This window comes from Nymphaea colorata, chromosome 10, assembly GCF_008831285.2.
Source record: "Nymphaea colorata isolate Beijing-Zhang1983 chromosome 10, ASM883128v2, whole genome shotgun sequence".
Taxonomy (NCBI): domain Eukaryota; kingdom Viridiplantae; phylum Streptophyta; class Magnoliopsida; order Nymphaeales; family Nymphaeaceae; genus Nymphaea; species Nymphaea colorata.
The window spans coordinates 17,972,883-17,992,895 of record NC_045147.1 but is presented as its reverse complement, the minus strand read 5'-3'; the positions used below and the strand labels follow the sequence as shown (position 1 = coordinate 17,992,895).

The following is a 20,013-nucleotide window of genomic DNA, read 5'->3' as shown; positions in this document are numbered from 1 at the left end:
CATGTCTAAACCTGGTTCAACAAGTTCATGACTGAACATGAAGCTGACTCGCTAGGACTAGTGTACCGAGCTTGAACAAGCGGTATTCGTTCAAAATTAACTTGATTAAGCTTGTTATTAGTTTAAATGAGCTATTAGTGAGCACATGCACACGTGCCTATATGTATGTGTGTGTGTGTGTGTGTGAGGCCTCAGGCGTACTGCCCATTAACATATATACCTTTATTTGCTCACCTAAAGCTTAAACAAAATTGTACGCACTGACGACCTCAGTTCAAGCTCAAGCTTGGTTTACTACATGTATAAATCGAACAATTCAGGCGATCAAGAGCTTCGTTGTGGACCCTATATACTAACTTTGTCACCGTGCGGATTCGATCCTTGTCCTTGTAAACCACGGGGATCGGAAAGCTCAACAAGCCAAATCTCCCCCTTCCCTTTTTTCTTCTTTCTGGTGTTCTATCTTGTTTCTGGCTGTTTAAGACGTCCACCAGATCAAATCACTTTTTTGTTCTTCCTTTTCCTTTTTGAATAGTTTAAAGGTATGCTGCATATGTGGGTCACTATCTCCCAACCTACCCTTAAATGTAAGCGTTTGTCAATCAATTGAGGGATTAATAAAAGTCCAGTTGTGCTTCAAAGCCAAGGCAGTGTCATCCAATCTGATTTGACCTTCGTTGGTTACCACCTCCTTTTCCATCCCGTGCATCACACATTTCTTCCCTCTCTAGTTTTTTTAAACATCTTCTCACTTGCCCACAAATATACATATATATATGTATATATAAAAGAGCAATTTAAAAGTATTGGGACCGTTGTGAGGAACATGTGAACCTTTGTTTCTTACAGTCTCTTCTGACGTATTTACTTAGTTTAAACGTTGAGGTGTGTCGCTAATGATTCCTTTGAATCAACTTAACGAGAATAATTGATTCCTTTTTTGTACATGGAAAGTACCTTCTCTAGAAGATGCCTTTTACCAGAGAATTGTATGGAATTATATCGCTCTTAGCTTTGAAATGGGGGATAAAATGTGTGGAGCAACGTGGGTTGTCGGCAGCGGGAGGAAAAGAAGAGAAGAAAGGAAAGAAAAAAAAAAAACCATGGATTGCAGTGAAAACTACAGGTAAATGCCTTCCATGGCATGTAGATCCATTATATTATCTGCTTGTACTTCTTTTTCTTCTGTATTAGAAACCAAAACTCATGCTTTTTGAGTTGTATTGATTGTGAGAAAGATCAGGAGAATGAATGAGATTGCTTTGAAGAGATGGCAAGCAACTGTTCTCTAGAATGTGACCATGGCTGACCCATCAGTGATTGAGCCCTTCTAAACTATGGCCTTTCACTCTTGGAAAACCACAACCCACCTTTTCCTTTTTGTGCCATATCTATGAATGGGATGTGAAACCTTCCACTTATGTACTTGTGAGATGTGAAAACTCATATTTTAAGACTTTCTGCAATAGAATAGCATATGCCCAATTCATAAAAAGCCAACCAAAAGTTGGAAGTTCATATACTTGATCATATATCACTTGATGACACAATAAGCCATAACATTGTGGGTCCCTTGAGAGCAGTGGGGCCATGTAAATATTCACCATGGTACGAAGTTCATTTTCTTAGGTGAAAAAGAAAGAAATGTACTTCGTATAATGTTTACATGAGCATGGAGATGAAGTCAATTTGAATGAGAAACATAGCTCATCTTAAAAAATTCAGAAATTCATGATTTGCTCCACCTTTTTGCAGGCCTATATGTCTAGCTGTGGACTTTCAACTATTTTCTCTGTCCAATTGCGGCTTTGGCTTCAAGAGGATGATGCACAATGTGTTAGAAGGTGAACTGTTCAACCCCAAGGATGAGCAGACCATGCCCATGCAAGATGGCCGGTCACTGTGGGCACTTTGACTGTTCAGAAGACATAAGGCAATGTCACTTCCATCTTAGATCTAGATTTGAAACCATCATTCGTAGCAAGCAGCAATGGATAGGTGAATTGATATGTGAAGTGAAAGCAGGAAAATAAATGTTTGGAAACATTATTTTAGCATAGTTGATATGATCTTGTGAAAATAAGGAGCTAAATAGAAGCAAGCTGCTTTCAGAAAAGGGAATATATGTATATAAAGAGCTTGACCTAATTTATTAACATGAATTAATATAAGCAAGTGGCGTACTGTCAGAACCCAATTTTATAAGATTTTATGCGTTTGTGAACATTAGGAAGATTACCAGTAATTCTGGGTATAAGACACTAGTTATGAAATTTTAAATTTTTAAGAAGCACCAATATACAAACGAGAAAATTTAACTTGAAAATAAGGATTTTTTTGTTGGTATATATGAGCCATTGCCCACAGAGTGCCCACACATGTGTCCACCCCTGCCGCCAGTACGGCTAGATTTATGGATCGATCCGAGTTTCGGATCCACTTTGCTCTTTTTGATACAATATCGTACATTGGATGAAAATGTGATCTTGTTACAGAAACAATACGGCCTTCCACCCACAAAACATTTAAGTACTGCAACTCATTTGACTTTTCAGAAGGGGTAACTTGTTAACATGTCAAAATCACGGTATTCAGAAACCCTTTTCAAGCTGAACAGCCTTTTGTACTTGACAGGTCCAAAGAAATTTATTTGTTTAAAACTTTGGGAAAGGAAATTCTATGTTTGTATACTATTGAAATAACTTTATTTATCACTTTGTTCACTAAATGTTTGACAGTAAATAATTATATACAAAAGAAACAAAAAGAGTTGTTCGTATTGTCTACAGTGCATATATGACGTTCTCAAAGATAGATCCATATATTAAAAATATATGCAACATAACAAGGTCAAAATATAATTCATGAGAACGAACTCAAATTTTGGCATTTTCTTCTTTTTTGGGATGGGGTAGGGAGTTGTTAAGCATTGGGATGGGCTTGGGTCAACAAAAGCAGTAATTTGAGTTGTTACTTGTGCATTCAAATCAAATGTTTCAATTAGAGGTGGATCTTTTGGAGGTCTGCATAAACCTTTAACAATAGATAGCTCTTAAGCAGCATTTTTGCAGCAACTCTAAGTTTGAAGGGAGTGCATGAGAACATTGAGAAGGGATGTAAATGGGCAGTACTTAGATCAGATAAATACGTAAAAACCAATGTTCTGCACAAGATTTTGATGAAATTTGGCTGTTGGCACTTGTTAATTATGTATGGTGAATGGGTTAAAAAGACCCCCTGCTTCCTATTGTAACAAACAACTAAATGAACTGAGTTCTAGTTGTCCCTTTTAGCGAAAGACCACTTGATGAGTTTGATCTTGAGAAGGAAAACCCCAGGTAAACCTAGAGCACTATTAGCGGGTAGGAAGACAAGGCCATAGCAATATTTGGCAGAGTTTGGGCTTCACCTTAACACGTTTTATAACTTTTTGTCACCACTTGGGTAGGTAGGAGTATTTAGTTCTACTGTTCTTCTACTGTTCAACATAAGAGTTGAAGCCTCTCCATGCTCCTTATCCTCAAGATGTACCGGTGTCTATGTTGGAGTTCGTATTGTAGTTCAGCTAGTGCATCAATGATGATGTTTTTTACAATATTATTGGGACCTTTGAGAAAAAAAATTATATACTTGTAATAAGAAACGTAATATCCAACAAAAAAGCCAATAAAATAAATCTATAATGGAGCCCTAGGTTATTGGGCTATTGTGTCATGTTGGGCCCAATAGAAATGGGCACATGAGAGAGAGAGAGAGAGATGGCAAGCCCTGTGAACATATTCATTAAGAAGGGGCCTATATGTTATGGAGCCAGCAAAACTTGTGGAGCACCTAAAGCTGCAGCCCAAGAAAAGGCAAGGGGAACATTGTAAGTTGATTATTTTAAAATCATGGATTTGGTATCCAGTCTGTCTCTCTGGGCTGTTTTGACTACATCACACATCCCACATCTCTCTCTCTACAGTAAAGAGTAAATCCAAGCCAACAACAACCAGAAAAGTGAGAAGAGAAAATAGACTCACGCAAGGAGTGAGAATAAATTAAAGAAACCCAGTGTGAATCAGCCGATTGTTTTTCTGTGATTCTGTTAATCAGTCGTCTTCTAAAATAATCACAATCATTTTCTTGTTTATTGGGTCTTTGTGAAAACCACAAACTCCTCTTTCATGCTTGCAATCTACTGTTGTTCCATTCCTTAGGGACAGGGTCATTGTACCTACCACTGATAACTCCACCTCTTCCCCCTCCTTTTTGTCTCTTTTTTTCTCTCTCTTTCCGCCCCTCCCATGACCCATTACCCATCGCTGCAATTCACAAAGACTGTTGTTGGTGGTGCAGAGTTCGGTCAGGAATCAATATTTAGGCCTTTGGGGAGATTAGCAAGGGTACAATCCAGTATAGATTCAGCAACTCAGTTGGCCCACATTGGGTTTTTGGCAAAAGCTCCACCGGAACTACCGTCATCTGTTGATGGGTTTCTTGGAGATGGGGTTGCTTTTGGGCTGCCGTTTCGGGTATATCTCTTCCTGCTCCGGGGTTGTTTTCTGAGTGGTGGATCTTGATCTGAGATTTTTGTCTGCACCTGTTTGGTTTTCTGGAGGAGGGTTGTCCCGGCGAGGAGATCAAGTAAACCAGGTATGGCAAAAGAGGAAGGGAAACTTGATCTTTTCCATCTCTCCTCACATTCCTCATTTTTCTTCGTTGATACGGGAGAACGATGTTTTATATGCGCTAGTGGTCATGATTTTACTTTGGTCTTACATTTCCTTGAATACTTCATTTATTGAGTTTTTGCCTCCTTCCATTTCAACGATTGGTCATCTCTTAGTCCACGGCAAGTTGGAGATTTGTGAAAGTGGGTTGCAATAAAAGTTACAGAAATGATCCGTTGGTTTGGTGTTAGTGAATCCTGCGAGGATCACGGAAGCTTATGGGAAGGATTTAGTCCTGTCATCCTAGTACAATGTTCCTGGAGAGGAACTCATATATCCGAGGAAAAAGGGAAAGGAATAAGTGAGGGAGAGAGAGAGTGGGATGCATCCTTTCCCCCAAGCGTGAAAAGAGAAGAATGGCTGGCATGGAGTCCATGTACCTGGCTCGCATGAAAACTGAAAGAAAAAAGATTGTTGCGTCCTTGATTTCCAGTACGTTTTTCTGCGGTCAGATCTGTTTAATGTGCTTGACCAAAACCTTTCATGTTTTTCTTTGCCGTTTATGATCCAATTCCGGAGCCTTCTGCATCACAAATACCTTTTTTTTTGGTTGATTGATTTTTTGGAATCAGTTGCATCTCTTACAATGTTATGCTACTTGTTCTTAGAAATTTTTTTGGAATTATTGGATAACGTATCTTTCATTTGGGTACCTTGAAAATTAGGAAAATGTCTTCTGGCGGAGCACTCAATGATTCACTATCTCAGAAGACGCCTGTTCTAGGCCTCAAGGTTTGGGTTCTAATTGGAATTTCTGTTGGAGTCTTCATTGTGTTGATCCTCGTTGCTCTATCTGTTTGGCTTACTTCTCGGAAGAAATCGAGAACAACTGTGGATAATTTTCCGCAAAGCCAGATACCAACAGTCTCGAAAGAAATCAAAGAGGTGAGAGTGGAGCAAGTAGCAGCTCATGATTTTGCTCCTCGAGATGGGATTCTGCTAACCATCCATGACAAATCCAGCGATAAAGAATCTGATAAGGTCATGGTCCACGTTGGTGTTGGTAAGATGAAAAATGCAGATAATAGCAGCCATTCAGGATCATTCCATCACACAGACAAGGATTGTGCATCACAGTCTGGTGATGAGGGGAGTTCAGGGACAATCACTATATGCAGGGGCACTTCTTCGTATCCTATCACTGCTCCTTCACCATTGAGTGGGCTACCAGAGTTCTCTCATTTGGGTTGGGGCCATTGGTTTACTCTGAGGGACCTAGAGCTCGCAACTAATCGTTTTTCTAAAGATAATGTGCTTGGGGAAGGTGGATATGGTGTGGTCTACCGTGGTCAGCTGATCAATGGAGCTCCTGTAGCTGTAAAGAAGCTGCTGAACAACTTGTAAGTGGATACTAGGTCTTTGCTGCAATTCTGTTTCCTAAGTTCTAATTCAATAAGTAACATTTCCTCTTGTTGTTGCTATGGTCCTTGGTTAACTCAATCAAACATGACAATGTTTCTCCTTAAAACAGTCTACAATTGGTAATCTAGCCCTCATATTTGTTTGTTTCCAGGGGTCAAGCGGAAAAGGAATTCAGAGTGGAAGTGGAAGCAATCGGTCATGTCAGACACAAAAATCTGGTCCGGCTTCTTGGTTACTGTGTGGAAGGAATTCATAGGTACTTAATCTGAAAGTAATAGTTTTTACGGTCTTTTTGCTTCTTTCATTGTTGAATTGGGTCCACTTCTCACCAAGTTTGGTTGTGCCAATTTGCCAACATGATTTGGTTATGACCTGCATGAGACAAACAATGTCGCCATGTTTAGCAAATATGTGATCTACATGCTCATCTGGAAGTGCGTCATCATGAATGTATTAAGTTCATCGTGGACACCCCTTGCCACAAGGTTAGAACTGGTTGTGCTTCCAGGTGGACAGGGGGGACTGCAAGAGTTTTGCCAAGTGGATGCTCACTAATGTTTGCATGGTGATTGGAGGCTTTTTCCCTAGCCTAGTCGAAAAGGAATGAGAATGAGACATTGAATATTATTTCCATCTCAAATAGCAATTTGATCTGATCAGTGTATCCCATTGGTTTTCTCAGGATGCTGGTCTATGAATATGTCAATAATGGAAACCTAGAGCAGTGGCTGCATGGAGCCATGCGCCAAAGAGGCTTTCTTACTTGGGAAGCTCGTATGAAAGTCATACTTGGTACTGCTAAAGCGTAAGTATATTTAAATTAGCCCTTTATCCTGTTTGCCCTCAGAGGATTGAAATAGTAACACTTCTGTATTCTATAAAAAAGAAAAAAAATCTAGGTATGTAAGGGGAGATGGCTTCTAGCTTTCAAAGTTATTGACAGATTCCTTTTTGCGTTTATTTCATGGCAAATGTTCATCTATTAGCTGCAGATGCCAATTGTTTTTTGCTTGGATACCTCTTAAGGTGTTCCTTTTGGTTCTCTTTGTACTTCTTTGCAGGCTAGCATACTTGCATGAGGCGATTGAGCCAAAAGTTGTGCATCGAGATATAAAATCTAGCAATATACTAATTGATGAAGAATTCAATGCTAAGGTGTCTGATTTTGGACTTGCAAAGCTTCTAGGTGCTGGGAAGAGCCATATCACAACTCGGGTTATGGGAACTTTTGGGTAAATTTCTGTGACCATTGTTGAATCTAAATTGTGATTACTTTTGTATCACAGTACTTTAACATCTTCTGCCACTGTTTACTCCAGCTACGTGGCTCCAGAATATGCAAATACAGGGCTCTTGAATGAGAAAAGCGACATTTATAGCTTTGGTGTCGTGTTACTAGAGGCTATAACTGGTAGAGATCCTGTTGATTATGGTCGTCCTGCAAATGAGGTACTTTTTACTTTTAAGTCACCTTTTTGTACCCAATTCTCATCTGGTAATTGGAGTGTGATGGCAATTCTCTTTGTTCATGATGGACATTGGAAAACAAAACTTAGTTTCTTGAAGTGCCAAGTGGACGATTTGTTTTCAGTTACATGCAAGAGCCAAGATGCCAAGTTTAGAACAGTTATTTCTCAATATCTATGTCACACAGACACGGCAAATTAGCCCACGTATGCATGTCGACACGCGGGCACGTGGATCCAGACACGCGACACGGCTGGGACACACCAAAAAATAAAAGTTATTAATTTAATTTTTTTTCATTTTATCAATTTTTTGTGATGCATCCAATTATTTCCATGAACAATCTTTTCAAATACTCAGCATTTTTGTGATGAAACAAACTTTCTTACAAGATTGTAATAGTGAACCATTAATTTTTTAAAATATACCGTGTCCATATCCATATCCCCGTACCCGTATCGTACCTGCACCCATGTGACATAGCTCAATATCCTGTCTCAACATATCTCATGCTAATTTGCAGTTGATACATGTGCCCTATTCTATCAGTTCACCATTTTATTTCATATTCTTGTCTTCATCAATTACTTAATGGCTGAGAATTGTTGCTTTATTATCTAAATAATACTACTGCTGGTTGTCTTCTTGGGTGTTCGTAAAAGTCTGCCTGTAAACAATTTGTTTTTTTTCTTGCATTTTAATTTGATAGTATGTCTTTTTAGGTTAATCTCGTGGACTGGCTTAAAGTGATGGTGGGCAGTAGGCGCTTTGAAGAAGTGGTGGATCCAAATATAGAAACCAGGCCACCAACACGGGCCCTTAAACGGTCTCTTTTAGTTGCATTGCGGTGTGTTGATCCTGATTCTGACAAGAGACCCAAAATGGGCCAAGTAGTTCGCATGCTTGAAGCAGAGGAGTTCCCCTTACGTGAGGTTTGCTTCTTACTCATTCCCATGGTGGGCAAATTAAGGAGAATCATAACTGATAGTGTTGTTACATAATACATACAGTTAAAATACATGTTTATAGCTGGAAAACAGTGAACGACATTCTGTTGTTTCTCATGTTTTAGATTGCAGCTAATTATGAAACCCTGTGACAAGCAGCCATGCAGTTAAGATGCATGGTTAAAATACTTAAAATGCTACTAAGGCCAGCCTTTTTGATGTTTATACATGGGCAAGAAATTGTTTTTGTTTCAGTGGGGCCAGTTTCACCACAAATTCTACTGATCAGAACTTGTTCTTCTGCAGATAGAATGTTAATTTAATTTCAAATTTTCCCTCAAAATGGATAAGATTAGAGGTACTTAACCAGCTATAATAGCCCCTTCATGAGTTGAAATGATTCTGATCTAGCGTGTCCTAGTGCATGGTACACTAATGATCAATCATCGTATCCAATAACCTAGTATTCAAGAAGAGACTTCTGTGGATTCATGGGTTTATGTTTGGGGTTGGGATGACTACCGTTGACTACAGGAGAAAGTCTCATCCTAACTACAGGACAGGTATCAAACTAGAGGTCTGAGGTTCCCTGGTTAAAATCCTTCCTGCATCCTGCATGGCACGTTCTTGTTCTAAGAACTCAAGAAACTAGTGATAAAGAAAATCAATCCTATAGGACAAGGTGCAGGTAAAAAGGAGTATTGCATGACAGGGCATTGTGGCTCTAGCGCAATGTTATTAGGTTAGCACTTAGAAGCCCTTTCATCAGATCATCTTGATAAAGTTATTCAACCAGCTGATCGGTAAAAGGAGAAATGAGCACAGATTGCACCGAGGATTCACATGACAAGCTTTTCAAACAAGTAATCAACTTGAGCAAACCTGCGAAGAGCTGTAGAATTAGGATTGAAAATGCAGGAGATCGAAATTGGTAATGTAATGATGGTCCATTGAAAAAGCAATCAACTAAGGAACGGGCCTCAGTAAAGATTAATGTGCAGTAAGGTCCTAAGGACCAATAGGAAAAGGTGACTGCAGGAGCATATTCTTGAAAGCAAGAACTCAAAAGAGAATCATGAATGGCAAAAGTGGCTGATTGTCTTGGAAATCCTGGCAAACAATTTATTATAAAAGGTATATAGCCTGCAATTGACTCCGGATCAGATGGACAGATTTCTGATATTCGAGTCATAATATTGTGGCATGGCATGGCTAACATGCACACTAATAATGGGGAACAGGATGATGCTCTGTGGTCCCAACATGTGCAAGGAGAAAAAAAATTTCAGTTAGTGTTCAGGCACTTCATATCATACAGTCGTATATTTTTACTGTAAATTTGTACTCTCTTGATCCAGTTATGGAGAAAATGTGTCCTTGTAAAAAGCTCCGTTATCTTTGCCCATGTGGTGGCCTACAAGTGGCAGATTGGTTTTGTCTATGATGTGGATAGGCACTTGCTAGAAAGTTATATTGTTCAAGTGGTTTTTGTTTCTTTGCTTATAGACAGTGACATTTTTAATCAACTTGCAAAAACACTGGCTGTAGGACAAGTTGCGCTTAGTGGTTTGCATGGAGTAGCGAGGGTGCATTGCTCCCGAGGTTGGCTATAGTTGCTTTTTTCTTTGTTCAGCTGATGTGGGTTTGCTCTTAGTCTTTTTTTCTGATCCTTTTTGAATCTCAGTTCCTCCACTATTTAAATGTTTTTCTATAGTTTACTTTCTCATGACGTCTGGTTTGGTGGGGTTGAAACTGGGCTTCTTATTAATTTTGCACGACCAGGGTTGTCAATGAATGAGAAAAGCTTACTATTTCTGTGGGTCTTGCTTGAATGTCACTTTTGTTGCCATTCTTTAATATAGGTTCCAATTGGTTTGAGAATTCATTTCTTATTTGTCTCATATGCTCCAACTTTTTCTATTTGCTAATTGTACAAAAATGAAGCAGTTTGAATATTTCTGGCAACAAAGTAAGCAAATTTGAATTGCATGAACTCTATGACTCAGGATCGAAGGCAACGCCGAAGTCAAGCAGGAAGCATGGAAATTGAATCTATGAGAGAAAGCTCTGACACTGACAGAAATGATCGCGTGGATTCGCGATCAGACAGTAGGAGGATGAGAGCATTGGAGAAGTGATTGATTGATCAAGGGATAAGAAAGCCTATATTCACCTTTTTTATTTTTCCCTTTTTCTTTTTTGGAAACTCCTTTTGGGACGGGCTTACTACTGAGGATCTGCAAGAGGCATGCTACTGACCCGACATTCAGCTGGGTGGCAGGGGGAAATTTCCTATGCATCTCTTTTCTTGTAAAGGATGGTGGAGAGAAAGAAGCTATCTCTGTATGATGTTATTTTTTCTTTTCTTGTTTCTGTTTCATTTTCCCGAGTTGCATTGAACTCTCCTGTACAGAATTTCTCGGTTCTTTGTAGAACTTGATTGGTTTGTTTTTGTTACCTGAAGGAAATGAATATGCTTCTCCATTCCTGTTGATGTGTTCATATAAACTGTTTCCACGTGTGTTCCACAGCTACGCACTTCGAAGGAAACACGTACACGCACGTATACAACAAAGAGAGAGAGAGGGAGAGCAACGAGCAGTCCCAAATAATGTTTCTTCTGTTCCTCCCTTCTAATGAACAACATTAAATGATTAGACAGCGCTTTAACACCCGGTTTCTGGGAAGCGCCTTGATGTCCAAGTGGTTTGAGACGAATCTGGAACCATCCAGCTCTGTACAGTAGCCGTTGCGCCCTCAATAAGTCTGACATCTCCAGCTTTATTCAGTAACCGTTGCAACTTGCTGTCAAAGTTGCTCGAGCACATGCTACCGGAGACGTTTCCAGTGGACATAATCCGGTCCGCCCGATGATGGGAATTTTCTTTTTGTCCGCCTTTGATCTGGACAATTGCCTCCGTCAACATCGTTGATCGGTGGAAGGTTTTTTTTTCTTTTGTGGTCTGGTCTGGACTGGACCACTCTGCTCCACTAGAACTTGTTTTCATCCAGCTCGGTTGGCTTTCCAGACAAGAGGTGGACCATCCTCTTTCTCCGTTAAATGGAGAAAGAAAGAGAGAGAGACGCGTGGGATTCTCAGAGAAACTGTAGATGCTAGAGCATCAAACTGTTCCCATCCATTGATTATGATAAAAATTTGGCTCTTTGGGCAGCGCGTTGGCCGAGGGGAGGTGGACATGATCACATGCAGCACTCTTCCGAGATAACTAACATCCCACTGCCGATGGGGCACCCTGTGTTACAGGATAAGGTAATCATGGGGAATGACTCACTGCATTTTAGCCTTCAACTGTGGACCTTGTCTCCCATAACATGCTGTATAATTGGTTCTCCGTATAGGTGAAGATGGCCCCACTGAAAAGCCAAATATACCACCAAAGCCAATGGTCCCACATTGCCCACAAAGCCACCATAAGCACTGGCACTGTGTTGTGCATCTTTGCACCCTCCTAGCGCCTTCCATGGTGGCACAACGGCCAAGCACCCATTTAAGCCAAGACCTCCAAAATGTAGGTCCTAACCTTGTTACCTTCACACAATAACATCGGCCATTTTGCTTGCCCGGCCAGGACATGTAAAGTCTTTTAAACACAGGAAATATAAAGTTCAATACCAGTACATTGTATTTTCCAAGGAGTTAGTTTGGCAGCAGAGGCACTCTGTAATTATGCCATGTCGGATACTTAAAACTATTATTCAGATGCATGGAACACTCACACTCCTTTTATGTCAACTCCTTGTTTCTTTCTTTCTTATGTATAAACAAAGATATGAGAAACTGCTTAGCTTCCGTCTTAATCATTTAATTCAACGGTCAAACCGTACGTGACAAGTTTGCAGGCGATTAAAAGCAGATTGCTTAGAGCAAGAAGGGACCATAAGCAGATGAGGTAAGTTATTACAAGGAAAAAAAAAAAAAATTCCAACTCACAAGATGGGATACACACGTAATTCGGAGTAGAAGCCATGTGGAGCACAGCAACTATTTGCTGGAAGTGAAGGCCACCCCCATCTCCAAGGAAGCCAAGTGAAATGCCTGGCGATGCCACCACATGCAGAAAGGTCACCACAGCATTTAATACTGCAAGAGTCACCGTCTGTTTTGATTGGAAGCGTAAGCATATTGAAGGAGGAGAAACCAAACACAGATTCGCACATCCCTTATTTTTAGAGAAAAAAACAATGCACTTCTCATTTATAGACCAAAAAACGAGCCTTACAAGTCGCCAAAAAGCACCAAAGCATTCCCAACGCTGTTCACCGTAGGACTCCAGCCAAAACCAAAAGGGCGTGAGTATAGGTCACAACAATGTTGTTGCTGCCAAAACGATCCCTTCACACCAGCGTGATTCACTCTTCAAACGCACAAATTGCAAAAGAAGCAATGCCAGCGTTCGAGATTGACAAATTCGTGAAAACTCATGAGGGTCTTCCATATAATTTTCCTTCTTCAGGAAAGAGATAAAATTATGTAAGTCGGCAGAATGATACATCAATCTACAATCACCCAATCGACAAGCTCAATAGTAGCATCGGCGCTGACCGAGGCCAGAAGAGATGGGGGGAAATTCACAAGCTTGGAGCGTCACCAGTTGGCCCAGGGCGTGCGTTTAGTAGAGGTTGTAGAGCCTTCACCACGATGCTCATGTTTGGCCGGAAGTCAGCTTCATACTGCACGCACAAGGCAGCTACTGCAGCCATCTGTTCGAACAATTAGGTACCATTAGCCAAGTCCCGTAAAAAGGAGGCCCAAGGCAGAAACGACATCCACAACAGACTTATGCTTCGCACAGATCACTGAAGTGAAGCGCTAAGGAATAGTAAATAGTTTATGCTTCAAGAAGATAGCCAGGAACTGGCTGCAGCCTAAATCAAGAGATCCAACTAGTGATCTCGCGGAATTGTGTTAACCTACAAGAGCTGAGAGAAAAACCTTTGCCACTGCTTTAGCAGGGTAATCTCCACCAAGCCTAGGATCCACACATTGTCTAACTTTGTCTTCACTGAGTCTTGGCGTTGCCTGAAGAGAACCATAACACCAGCCATTAAGAAAACTCATGCAAGCATGTAGATCACAAAGCAGGAAGCAAAAACACTGGTAAGCAAGCTGGGGTCAGTAATCGGTAGTTACCCATGTCACAAGACTCTGCTGCCCCCTTGGGAGTGTGTGATCAACGGGCTTCCGACCTGTCAGAAGCTCCAGAAGGACAACCCCAAAGCTGTAGACATCACTTTTTGAACTCAGCTGCCCAGTCATGGCATATCTGCAGTTAATACAGAAATCTCAGCCCATGATTTAGCGAGAAATGACAAAGACATTTGTGACACTACCAAACCAATTCACTGGCAAATGATTATATTCTACAACAGAACTGCACAATTTTGTGCCAACCAAGACATCTCTCTAGCACAAAAAACAAAAGTGATTGGAATGTTCTCGAGTGACAGACAGTTTGGCTCAAAACCAAAACAAAGCCACAGTCCACCCCATCAAATGATAAAGTTGAAACTTGTACCCATGGTGCTTATCATTTTCACACAACAAAGCAAGTGGAGAAACTCTAAGATCCTCAATATCTAAAATGGCCCATAGGAAAACAATGGTTAAGTCAGATTTCCTGAATCTCTGAAGAGCCTTGACAGGAACCAGGTAGACAACCAAGGGTGTGAAGGCTATTATTTGACAGAATAAACCAATGTTATAAAAGGCGTAGCGTATCGCGTATTGGTCGGGCTGACCTATACACTGTATCGTAACGTATCATAAACGTAGCGTAGCGTATCGTAAAATTAATTTCTTAATTTTAAAAAATATTTTAAAATAAAAAAAAATAGAGAAAAATTATTAAAAATCTGAAAAAATAAACAAAAAATCAGAAATCAAGAAAAATATATTCAAATATAAAAAAGATCATCATACATAAGGAACATTCATGTGTGTCAACAACGCATTCAAAAATTAGAAATTAGATATTCAAAATAACATAATAAGCATCCATCACAATTTTAAACTTGAAAATTTTATAGAATCTTAAGACTTAGAGTCTTAGGACTTTGAGTTTTAGGACTTATATTACATCACAATTTTATAAGTTCAAAACATATAGTTATCAACTTATCATCTTTCATGATTTAACGATAATATTTTCCAAATCGATGAATCCTTGGTTATTTTTGATGAAAATGTGCAAAATCTCTCCCTCCTACGTCTCTTGGAGTCTTTAAATACAAGAAGAGAGAGAGGGAGGAGTATTTAAACTTTAAAAAATAAAAAATTTTGTGTTTTAACCCGTATCGTACGATACGGGGGTGTATCGCCCGTATCGTACGATACGGCCCCGTATCGCACGTATCGTGCGATACGTGTACGATATAGACGCGTATCGTCTTTAAACAGCGTATCGTATAGGTTTTCTTGACCTATACGATACGTATCGTACGATACGCGTCCGTATCGTACGATACGGATAACATTGGAATAAACTTTAACCTACCAGATCCGAAGACATTAATATGGTCAAGAACTCTGACAAACGATGATGATGGAAAAACCATGCTACAACAAACTATAATAAGCTATACCCACCAATTAAATTGAAGGCCCGAAATGATATATCAGCCGTTTGAATTATCACATCTTCTGGCCTGGATGAGTCCATTTTCGTCTTACAGTTACCATGTCCATCAGATTAATAGACTAGGTTTGAAGGAAGAACCTCCAAGGCAGCTGGAAGTCTCCAGAAACTAAATTGGTTTCCTGAGGGCCTTATGACTGCAGAACAAACGTATTCCTTTTTGGAATCACATATTATCTGTTCTTACTTCTTAGTTCTGTCGTATTATTGAATAATGTATATCCCAGTTCTAAGGAAGTGAGAAAGTAATTAAAAGGAGTTAGAAGTTGATACATGACCAATTATTTCTGAGCACAACATTTTTAAGATGTCAAAAAGGAAAAATAGGTTAATGGGAACTTGTAGTAGCCGATTATCTGAACAAAAAATATGGTACCTATCATTATAATCATGAGGAAATCGTTGACTGAACAGGTTGGAAATTTCACCATTATATTCAGTAAGCATGAAAAAAACTTATTCTGAAGCATGATAGCCAATAGTTCCTAACACAAAGATGTGCGGCTATCTGTCATTATGATCATATGGAAAATTTGAAATCCTTGACTGAACATGTTGGATATTTCACCAATATATCCAGCAAGCATAAAGAGAAGAACTTACTCTGGAGCGTGATACCCAAAAGTACCCAACACACGAGTGGAGTGAAGTCTTGCCGCATTATCAGGTGCTTGATTGGACAGGTCAAAATCAGCTACCTTAGCCGTATCATCATCAAATAACAGAACATTACTGGATTTTATATCACGATGGATAATGTGAGGCTGTGCTTTTTCATGCAAGTACTCGAGCCCTTTTGCAGCACCTACAGCAATTTTCACTCGCTGTGTCCAACTTAAGACATCACCTGGTTGAGCTCCTTTCACACCTTTCCGTCCTGCCTCATGCAATCATAGCACATATCAAAACTTGTACTCTAATATACATATATCAGCAAATAGCTAATGCAATTCAAACTCTTTCTAAAGGAGTGGAAGATTGCAAAAAACAGGGCTGCAATAAAATGCTTGTGTTATCCAAGCAAAATCATGAACACAGAATACATTGGTCAATCATTTGGCTTCAGATTTCATGTTTTTACCTGAACTCACATAGAGCTCTTGGCTGAAACAGTTTCACACTTGTATTCAAGCAAGCAAACTAAGTGGCAACTAGAGGAGTTCAAAACCTTTCTTTTGCTTTTCTCCTCTTTTCCTTACATTCCATTTAAATTTGTTACTACAGTTCCATGACCTTCACGGTGTTTTTCCTTAACATTCAGAAGCTTGAGTATTTCAAGCACACTCCTGAATTGTAATACTGTCTGAGATTGAGAAGTTTTTGAATTTATATAGTTCTATATTTTGCCATATTCCAATTTGAACATTAACTTGGAAATATTGAGCACAGGGAAAAAAAGTCAGAGAAGCATCAGAACAGACTGCAATGACTGCATAGGTCAAACAATCCAGCCAGTTGGATTCTAGGGGGACAATACACTCTTTATTGTATTTAATAAAACGAACAAGTCGCCAGAAACAAGTCATTCAAAATCAATTGGCAATGTTTTCATGTACCGTGAAGAATATCATGTAGTGATCCCATGCTTGCAAATTCATATGCAAGAACACGAAGGCTTCCATCAACACAGTAGCCAACTAGCTCCACCACATTTTCATGTTTAAGCCTTGAAACCATTGAAACCTAATAAAAATGTCCACAAATTAATAAAAAATTGCTCACATTAACAATTTTCAACTGCCTAATAATGCAGAAGACTGACCTGAGCAAGAAATTCTTGGTCGGGCTGCTTACTAGCATCCAGCTTCTTGATTGCTGCAGCTTGACCACTTTTTAGGACACCAAAGTATACTCTCCCATATGAGCCCTCTCCAATTAGGGATTTAGCACCAAAGTTGTCTGTTATCTCCTTCAACTCATCCACTGAAAGAGCAGGAACTAAGATAGGTTGAACCTTCACAGTTTGTGCACCTTTAGGAGCTGCTTCTGTGGGACGGTAAGCACCTTCATTGCCTGCATTATTTCCATTTAATAAGTTTCTCAGTTCCAATAAATACTCAAGCACCTAATGCCTCATCCAAAGCCTGAAACAAATACTTTATGAATATGTATATAGTGATTAACTATTGTCACAAATATCTTCCCTGGATTTTATGAGCAATTTTTTCTCGGGAACTAATTGGAAAGTTGATTTTTCTTAGGGAAATTTAGAGATTCAAAAAATTTTAAAATATGAAAACATATAATCATACGAAAATTTTGAGTTTTCTACTAACTTTCTTGAAATAAATTGATAAAAGTTCAAAATAGCTATTACATATTAGAATGCTAAACTTTAAAAATATCAAAAATATATTTAAATCACCTTTTTCTGGAACAATGGGATATTCCCATCTTTGTATTTCAAATATATTGTGGTTTTTCCACTTCTTTTCTTTTTCTTTGTTTTCCCTTTTTAAAGTGTTTCTCAAGAAAAACAGTGATATCTGTGACAAAGAATTCAGTAAGAATATCTTGCAAGTTGCAACAGAACATGTCCGACAAAGATCAATCATGTTTAACAAAGATCAGAATTTTCAAGACAGCACAGACTAGGCTGGAACCAAAAGGACAGACGTAAGGTCTGCAAGGTCTAGAAATATTTTTCATCAAAATGGTCCTTGGATAATGCAGTATATCACCAAATGAACCCTAACCTAACATTTCAAAACGATCCTTTCTAATGCCAGTGAAATTTGCGATTAAAACTTTTTTGCCAAACTACCACCAATATAACGAGTGCTTCTTACTCTTTATTCCTTCAATAATGATCAAAAGCAGGAAAACCAGTTAGAACATTATGCATGCAGTATGATGATGCAAAAAGCTTTAAATCATAAATATTTTGCATCCACTTAAAGAAAAACAAAACTAAAGATCATATGATGACCACAAAAACCTACTGCTTCCTTCGATTTCAAAAGGGTATTCATCTCCATAAATGACTTGAAACTTGAAACTTCAGAAAAAGCAGACCAAGAGTTAACCAGCATTATCAATGCACAGAATTGAATTGCCAAAGGAAAATCCGCTATCAAATGAAACCGTACAGACGACAAAAGAAAAAGAGACTAGCAGTTAAAGCATGATGAAAAAAAGTATTAAGATGCGCACTTGCAGATACATCTTTGTTCCACTCTGATACTTACGCTGATGGTTTGCTACAACATTTGGGGGAAATGAGCTCCCACTGTCAGCTGCCTTATGCATAGGATCGTCATCACAGCAACTAAAGCAGCTCATACTTATGTTTGAAGCGAACCAGCTCCTTTTTTTCTCGATAAAGCACTATAAGAAGAAAGAGAATGGTTGCTTAGGACGAGAGAGGGAGAGACGTTTGCGAAATCCCATGCTAGAATTTAAATGTAAACTAATGCAACCAAATTCATAAGAGACGAAAGAAAATTCAAATGTCAACTGTTAAAAAATAACAAAGTAAACGAAGAATTAGATTCTAAAATCCTGATCACTTGCGAAGGTACAAATTCTGAAAACAAAAAAACACAGGAAAAAAAAAAGTCAAAAACTTAGTCGAAACGCGCCCATGGAAAGTAAATAAGCCGGGTCAAACAAAAAAATACACATTTCCAGCGACGAAAACTATTCCCTGCCCCAGTGATTCACAGGAGAGAAACTAAGTGCGAAATCACGCCTTGAAACAAATCTTGCAGAAAAAACGACGTGGGAAGATCAGTGAAAAGTCATTCAAGCGGAAAGGCCTAACACATCACCACAGCTAGAAGCTGAATAGGAAGATCAGTTGAAAATGTATTAGAAAAGGCTAAAGTAAAAAGAAGAAAGTGCGTTCCAGCAGCTGAACCAGTAAGAAGACATCCACATGCAACCGGACACTTACGTGGTGGATTCCACTGTCTCAACAGTAAAATTAGCGGAAGATTCCCGGTACCGAACCCTAACCTCAGAAAAATGCACCGATCGGACAGAGAATCTGTCTACGATCTTATTCGTTCAATCAACGCCACAAATTACGGTCGGAAATGACAGAAATCCTGATTTTATCCATTGAAACTACCTTCAGGCCTAGCAAAGAACCCAAAAACAAGAGGCGAAAAGTACTTTCCGAGCCGTAAACAAACAAAAGAAAACTAATACGAAGAAGAACATAAAGATCCGCAAGAAATCGGTCGCCAGACAAAAGGTAACAAAAAAGAAGGCGGAAGATTTCCAAGGAAGAAACGGGAGGAAAGTAACCAGAAAACAAAGCGCACACCGGCCTTACAACAGAATCAAACGATCCTTCACGAAAGGAAACAAGAAGACGAGCGCAAAAGCACAGATCGATCTTCGACAAAGCCTCGATGCAAAAAAGAGGAAAACGAAAAAAAGGCGCAAACCTCCGCAGGTGAATCCCACGCTAACCAGCTGGTAGTGACAAGTAGAAGAAGAAGGATGAGGCCGAATCTTTGGCAGCCTTCTCCACACAAACTTCTCTCAGCGCAAATACAAATTCTGACCGTGAGCGACTGTCTCGCTCACTGCAGAAAAAGCGAGAGAGAGGAAATTTAGGAGATCTGATGCCGGCGGGGCACGGGCGTGAGAGAGAGAGAGAGAGGGGAGTCCGCGAAGTCGTGAACTAGGGGATAAAAAAGACACAGAAACCGAACGTTTTTCTAACTTTAATGAACCCAATGCATTTAGACATAATTCGTAAAAGCCAATCAAAGTTTTCCTGTTTCTCACATGCCATCTTCATCTTGGACTCAGATAGTGAGCAGTGTGAGGCAAATATCGGGAATCTTAGAAAAATTTGAGGTACAATTTGTTTAAGCAAAAAAGTGGAGGGCGTCCGGAGAAAATGGTGAGGTTGAG

General features: G+C 39.4%; 2 protein-coding genes across 2 annotated transcripts; one reads left to right on the top strand and one right to left on the bottom strand.

Annotated features, from left to right (window-relative positions):
* Positions 1–4,083: 4,083 nt before the first annotated feature.
* LOC116262344 (probable receptor-like protein kinase At2g42960) lies at positions 4,084–10,976 on the top strand. The gene is made up of 8 exons (XM_031641628.2): positions 4,084–4,635; positions 5,378–6,052; positions 6,226–6,330; positions 6,757–6,879; positions 7,136–7,306; positions 7,394–7,523; positions 8,264–8,473; positions 10,495–10,976. Exons 2-8 carry the CDS (start codon positions 5,382–5,384, stop codon positions 10,624–10,626), a joined length of 1,542 nt encoding a protein of 513 aa, XP_031497488.1. The 5' UTR covers positions 4,084–4,635; positions 5,378–5,381; the 3' UTR covers positions 10,627–10,976.
* A 1,941-nt stretch (positions 10,977–12,917) lies between these two features.
* Positions 12,918–19,777, bottom strand: LOC116262540 (pto-interacting protein 1-like). The gene is made up of 8 exons (XM_031641993.2): positions 19,539–19,777; positions 18,333–18,471; positions 16,907–17,157; positions 16,701–16,827; positions 15,748–16,021; positions 13,641–13,773; positions 13,443–13,529; positions 12,918–13,210 (listed from the first exon to the last, which is right to left on the bottom strand). The coding sequence occupies exons 2-8, from the start codon at positions 18,424–18,426 to the stop codon at positions 13,079–13,081; spliced, it is 1,098 nt and encodes a 365-aa protein (XP_031497853.1). The 5' UTR covers positions 18,427–18,471; positions 19,539–19,777; the 3' UTR covers positions 12,918–13,078.
* Between the last annotated feature and the right edge of the window lie 236 nt (positions 19,778–20,013).

Excerpts from the sequence above, each read along its gene's own strand:
- LOC116262540 (XM_031641993.2), bottom strand. The coding sequence starts at position 18,426 with ATGAGCTGCTTTAGTTGCTGTGATGACGATCCTATGCATAAGGCAGCT. Across the intron at positions 16,828-16,906 it reads ACCAAGAATTTCTTGCTCAG|GTTTCAATGGTTTCAAGGCT; the intron begins GTCAGTCTTCTG and ends CATTTTTATTAG. Across the intron at positions 13,211-13,442 it reads CTGCTAAAGCAGTGGCAAAG|ATGGCTGCAGTAGCTGCCTT; the intron begins GTTTTTCTCTCA and ends TTGTTCGAACAG.
- LOC116262344 (XM_031641628.2), top strand. The coding sequence starts at position 5,382 with ATGTCTTCTGGCGGAGCACTCAATGATTCACTATCTCAGAAGACGCCT. Across the intron at positions 6,053-6,225 it reads AAGAAGCTGCTGAACAACTT|GGGTCAAGCGGAAAAGGAAT; the intron begins GTAAGTGGATAC and ends GTTTGTTTCCAG. Across the intron at positions 7,524-8,263 it reads ATGGTCGTCCTGCAAATGAG|GTTAATCTCGTGGACTGGCT; the intron begins GTACTTTTTACT and ends ATGTCTTTTTAG.